The sequence below is a fragment of the Opisthocomus hoazin genome, chromosome 26 (assembly GCF_030867145.1).
Source record: "Opisthocomus hoazin isolate bOpiHoa1 chromosome 26, bOpiHoa1.hap1, whole genome shotgun sequence".
NCBI lineage: Eukaryota > Metazoa > Chordata > Aves > Opisthocomiformes > Opisthocomidae > Opisthocomus > Opisthocomus hoazin.
Window position 1 is genome coordinate 5,713,452 of NC_134439.1, and position 6,118 is coordinate 5,719,569.

Here is a 6,118-nt window from a genome sequence, read left to right on the forward strand (position 1 = left end):
CCTGCCCGGAGCTGCCGGGGACAGCTCAGCTTTGAGCGGGTGCTGAGCACGTCCCGCTTCTGCCGATGCTCCGGTGCCTCCAGATCCCAGCCCTGCTCCCATTCTCCCATGGGACAAATCCCCTGTTGCAGGGGGAAGGTGACACGTGGGCTGGGGGCATCTCCAGAGGCCACCGCTGCTGGGGCGAGCTGGCAGGGGTGCTCCCAGGCCGTGCTCCCCGGCAGCCCCCCACGGCGAGGATGTGGCCTCAGGGGGCTGCCAGAGCCCCGAAACCGCTGCCCACGGTGGCGGAACCGGCCGAGATGCCATCACAGGGCAGCTCTGCAGCCGGGAAAGCCGGACGGGCTGGGAAAATCCAGCCCCACAAGCCCCAAGCTGTGGGAAAGCGCCGAGGCCGTGGGGCGCTGGGGCCGGTGACTCAGCACCGGCTGCTCCGGGACCGGCTCCGCGGCCACGGGGCTTCAGCTTTCCAGAGGGGAAACCGGCTCCGGTTTTCCTGCCAGGGGTGCAAGCAGGGAGAATCCCCCCCTCTCCTATTTTTGAGCCCCCGCGAGCATCCCGACGGAGTTTGGGAGCCGCTGCCGGGATGCAGAGGCAATCCCCCCACCCACGGGTGCCCAGCACCCCCCGTGCCCCCCGGCACAGCCCCGCGGGGCCGCTCCCGGCTCGCCCCGCTCCCGCCGGCACAGATAACGGCGTGGGCCGGGATCAACGGTCTCGGGCGCAGCGGAGCCGTCACTACACATTAACCAGCCGTCCGGTGGAGCAACGCCGCTCCCTCGTCGCCAAGACCAGCGCTCCCCAGAGCAAACTGGGAGCAAACTGGCAGCGTGGCCAGGCTGTGGGAGCGTGGCCTGGAGCCTCCTGACGAGCCCCCCGCTCCGACGGGGCTGCCCCGGGGGTCCGCACCCCAACGCTGCGTTTGCCTTCGGGGCTGCGAGACGGCCCGAGGCCTCACCCTGCGGCTGCAGGTGGGTGCTGAGCACCCACGGGGGTCCTGGAGCTGGAATTCCGAGGGGAGGGGGTTTGGGATAAGCGTGGGTTGTTTTGGGGCATCAGCGCTGCGCCCCGGCACTGGCCTGCAGGACCCTCGGGCAGGAGCCTTGGGTGGGACCCTCGAGTGGGACCCTCAGGAGGGACCCTTGGGTGGGACCCTCGAGTGGGACCCTCAGGTGGGACCCTCAGCTGGGACCCTCTGGTGAACCCTTGGGTGGGACCCTCGGGGGGACCCTTGGGTGGGATCCTCGAGTGGGACCCTCAGGCGGGACCCTCGGGGGGACCCTCGCCCCCAGCCCCGCGCGCTGCCGCAGTTTGAAGCACCGAAAGCAGCGGGCAGTGGGTGCTGCCGCGCCCGGAGCCCAGCGGAGCTGACGGGGGGCTCCGGGGGGCTCAGGGGGGCTGACTGGGTCCGATCCCCCCCCCCAGCGACCCCTGCGCGGGGTGGAGGGGGTCCCTCGCCTGTCGCGCGTGGCACGGAGGGGCCCGCACCCCCTTTCCCCCGCGCTGCACCAGTCACCGGGGTCCCCCCGCCGCGCGCTGGGGGCGGAGCTCCCCCCCCCCCCCCCATCCCCGGCCTCCCCCGCCCTCCCCCGCAGCCGATGGAATTTTCCACTCGCAGCCGCGGCGCGGGCTCCCGACGGCCCCGCCCCGCCTCCGCGCGCGGCCCCTTCGGCTCCGCCCCTCCCCTCCTCGGCCCCGCCCACGTCCCGGCGGGCTGCGCGGCGGGAAGATGGCGGCCGCCGTGAAGGCGGGCCTGGGCCGGCTGGGCCTGCGGGTGTGCGGGCAGGTGGGGCCCGGGCGCGGGGCTGGGGGCCGGCGGGAGGGACGGGGGTGCGGGCCGAGGGGCCGCGGGATGCGGGAGTCAGGGAGAGGGATGTGGGGGGGCCGCGGGACGGGGGGGCCGCAGGCAGTGCCGTTGGGTGTGTTTACAGCTGTGTTTGGGAGGCGTGGAGGGAATTAAGATGTCGGCGGTGCTGCTTCTCTGTGGGGCGAACCCCATGGCCCTGTTGTTTCTCTTCCTCAGGCGGTGGGGTCCGTGCTCCGTCCCGCTGGAGCGGCTCCAGCCTGTCTTGTGGTGCCGGTGAGAACGAAGAAGAGGTTTTCTGTCCCCAGAGAGGACAGAGAGGTGTCCCCAGAAGAGAAGGAGAAGAGGCTCAGGTCTCTGGCGACAGCATTTCCTGAGGAACGCATAGAACGGACCTTCTACTTGGCCTGCACAGGTGGTAGAAAGCCTGCTTTGGTCTCTGCTCAGGGGCAAGGCTAACGCAGAGTAGCAGCACAGGGCGGTTAGCCGAAGCGGCGTGACCCTGCTGACCCGGAGTGTTTGCAGCAGACTGCAGTACGTGCTCTGCCTCCCAGGGAGGGATAGCGGCTGCCCTGCTTTCCTGCAGAAGGGTGTCAGGCCCCTTCGTACCCTGGGACAAGGAATAGCAAGGGAGGTCACGTTCTCTGCTGCTGAATGTGTCTGCTCCTCCTGCCCTGGGCTGTGTGGAAGAGGAGAGCAGGGAGCGGGCGCCTGTCACTGCTGACAACCTGTGCTGGGCTAGCAGTTCTCTGCGTGCTCATGTTTCAGCTTACAAACATTATCAGGGCGGAATCCTGCTTCTCCAGCACCAGCGAGGGTGTTGCCTCCTTGTTTCCTTAATTTTGCTGGTTTTGAGCCTCCTCCTGACCTTTTTTCTGTCTCCTGCAGCTGACATTATAGACCCATACGTCCCTCCTGAGGGCGATGCCCGCTTGACTTCACTATCCAAAGATGGGCTGAAGCAAAAGATGGAGAAGCTGAAGCAGACGGCTGCCTCCCAGCTGGCGTACGTACCTCCTTTTTAGTCACTCTGTGGTGCTGGAGGTTTGCTGGGTTCTGTCTTGCGGTGGTGAGATGGCACGTTTTATTTTCTACCCGCTTCTTCTATTGCTGCTGTTGTACCGCTTAGCCAGGAGTCCCTGCTGTGAGAATGAATGCGAGGCGCCCGTCCTGGCGCGAGTGGATGCAGTGTGCACTCGTTTTCTTGAGGCGTTTTTGCAGTGCTGTGTGTGTTTTACGAGCACCTAGAGGTTATGTCTTAGTGGGGAGTCTCCAGTTCTCGGTTGCTCCCTGGTAAAAGCTGGGCTTGAACTGGACAAGGTCGCTGCCATCATCTGAAAGACGCAGGACGGTTCCAAGTTGTTTTCTACTCACTGTAGAGCTTTCCTTGTCTTTTCAGTCTGCGGAAGATAAAAGATCACGATCTGGATTTCAGCACTAAAACCTTCCCAGAGAAGGCGCAGGAGATATTTATTGAAGCTCACAATTGCCTGGCAAAGTAAGACCCCTTCTCTGACCGATGTGCTTGTGTAGGACCTGCTTCTCTTTGCTTATGTGCGCTGTTTTTTTCTTTGTCTTTCTAATCCTTGTACCTCCTTTACAACAAATACTTTATCTTTTTTCTGCCCCCATCTCTGTGGAGAGTAGAGCGTTGGAGATTTGGTCAGTACCCTCTCTTGCTTTTGGTAGTGCAAAGCAGGTTGCAGTAAATTCAGCTTGACCTGACCTGCAAAGGAAATGAGCTGTTGCACCACTGCTGTTATCAGCAGATGAGTGGGTGGCTGGCGCTGTTCAGAATCGCGCTGCAGGGAATTGTTTGGAAATGAAATGATACTCCGCTGGCGTGCTCCACTTTCCAGTAATAGACCAGATTTCCAAACTGCACCATTCTTGGTTACAATTCCAAACATCAATGAAACATTTAGGTCGTAACTGGCTTCCAAAGGATGTTGTGTCTTTCCCTGATGTCTTGTCAACCAGCTTGCGCTCACGTTTGCATTTCGTGCTGAGATCACAGCTGAGAATTTCGCTTCTTCTGTTTCGCCGGTAGATTGTGTGTCTTCTGGGGAAGCAGGAATTTGTGAGTAAGCCTGTTTACAGTACGTGTATTTGAGTAACTGGGTGTGTTTCACTTGCAGTTTTAACAAGCAGAAACTTCACTCCCTGGTGACGGAGCGCTGCTACCCGGTGAGTGTTTATCTGGCTGTGGCGTGTCCTCGATTTCTTCCATGGTCTCTAAGGCTCGCTAAACCTGACTGTCTGTCTCATTTTTTCCTGGATACAATAAAGGCAGAGCAGGGAGGGAAAGCACGACTTCTAGTCTTCTGCTCTGCCTTTATTGTATCCAGGAAAAAATGAGACAGACAGTCAGGTTAGCTATGAATAAATGCTTCGTTATATACAGCAGTTTGCTTGTCATTCAGTTCACGTCCTAATTAAGTTGGTGCTTTTTTGTCTTCGTAGGAAATGGTCCGTGGGAACAGGTACAAGACCATCCGGTGGAGTTTTGTGGAGTCGCTGGAGCCTCCGCGAGTGGTTCAAGTTCGATGCGACAGCATCGTGAATCGAGGCAACCTGTACGGCCAGGTGACAGTGCGGATGCACACGCGACAGGTCCGTCCCCTTGTGCTCCTTGCGTTTCCCAGCTGACTCCACCCGGCTGCCAGCCCAGCACGCGTTTCTTGGCTCTTTTTACAGATTCTGGCAATCTATGACCGCTTTGGGCGGCTGATGTACGGTGGGGAGCAGGTGCCCAAGGATGTTTTGGAGTATGTCGTGTTTGAGAGGTACTTGGTCAACCCGTACGGCACGTGGCGGATGCACGGCAAGATCGTCCCAGAGTGGGCTCCACCAAAGGACCCCATTGTTAAGGTAACACCACCAGCACGGCCTGTGTCCATGAAACAGAGGTCCCCAGTTAATTCTGGACGAAACCAAAGCTGAGCTTCCCGTGATGGGGAGGTGGTGGATTAATCTGCAAGCAGACCTATTTATTAATGTGGGATTATCAGCCTCTAGCACCTGGGAGCTGTAGTAGGAGGCTGATGGTGTTTGACACGTGTGTGTGGTAGTTTAGGGGGTTACTGCTTCGTGTACGTAGCCTGGCAAAGCGATGCAGGTGCTCTGTCTTCCTGTGTTAGTACCAACAGGTCGGAGGGAGGTGAGAACTACAGTGTAGTACAAGGCATGGCATCCCAGTCCCACTCTGCGTCCGCCCCCATGCTGCTGCCATCGGGTTGTCTTCCTGTGCGAGGCCTTTGCGTTGCCAGAACCCCCCGCCCGCCCTTCTTATGCTCTGTCACATGAACAATTCCTGTTGCAGCAGTTCAGAGCTGCTCTGTGCCGTGCTGATTTCGCTCCTTGCTTTTTCAGACGGTGCTGATTCCCGGCCCAACTTTGGATCCCTCACAAGAGTATGAAGAAACGAAGTAGGGGGTTCCAGAGCCCGTACAGAGACAGCAGTGCAGACAGCCCTGGAGGGAAGAAGTGGAGAGTGTCTGCAGGGGCAGCGGGTTGGGCATGGCTGTGCCTTTCCAGTGAGCAGTCAACAAACAAAGCGGCTTCAGAAATGGACTCCAGTCACTAAAAAGTTGTCTTTAAAGGAGCTAGAGGGGCCTGGGAGGGGATTCAGATGAGCTCTGCTAAGAGCTTTACTCTGTCCAAGTAGACTTGGTGTGCTGCACCTTGACCCTCTCTGTGTTTCTGCGAAGACGAGAAGTCTGTTCTCTTCAGGACTGCCCTCGCCTGGCCTCTGTCCTGAACTTTCATCTGGAGAGCCGTGGGCAGCAGGAGTCTGTCCAGACGTGGGACGTTTGGCACTTCCATGGGAAGTGTCATAGACCTAATGGCTTTCATTAAAACTTGCAGCAGTAGGTGTTGGCTCTTTCTTTTCCCATCCTCTTTGCCTCTCTGTACTGATTCCCAGGCTTCTTTTCTTAACAGAAAACAGGGAAGAGCAGCAAGCACACTTTAAATCGAATTCTCCTGGGTGGGTGCTGCAGCTGGACTCTTGCGGAGTCTGTGCTTGTTAGTGGCCAAGCTTCCCAAGGGGGCTGCAGCACAGTGCTGGTAATTTAATAAAATTTTTTGACTTGTAAGGTCAGCGTTTGTGTGAACCAATGCCTTCCTGAAAGGCAGCATTTCTCCTAGCCGATGGGTTTTGGTGTGCTTGTTACAGACACCCACGCAGCGGGACGTTGTTAGTGAGTGGCTGGCACCATCCTGTGGACACGATGACATTCGCATCGGGTCTCCTGGTTTTGCAGGCTGTGTGGGTCGGGACAACACCTACCCAGAGGTTACCTTTTTCTGTGG

General features: G+C 58.9%; 1 protein-coding gene across 1 annotated transcript; it reads left to right on the plus strand.

The window, feature by feature from the left end:
* Positions 1-1,702: 1,702 nt before the first annotated feature.
* On the plus strand, positions 1,703-5,901 carry MRPL45 (mitochondrial ribosomal protein L45). Its single transcript, XM_075443501.1, has 8 exons — positions 1,703-1,786; positions 2,024-2,219; positions 2,693-2,810; positions 3,204-3,302; positions 3,943-3,991; positions 4,268-4,417; positions 4,502-4,675; positions 5,177-5,901. Exons 1-8 carry the CDS (start codon positions 1,730-1,732, stop codon positions 5,234-5,236), a joined length of 903 nt encoding a protein of 300 aa, XP_075299616.1. The 5' UTR covers positions 1,703-1,729; the 3' UTR covers positions 5,237-5,901.
* The last annotated feature ends 217 nt before the right edge of the window (positions 5,902-6,118 follow it).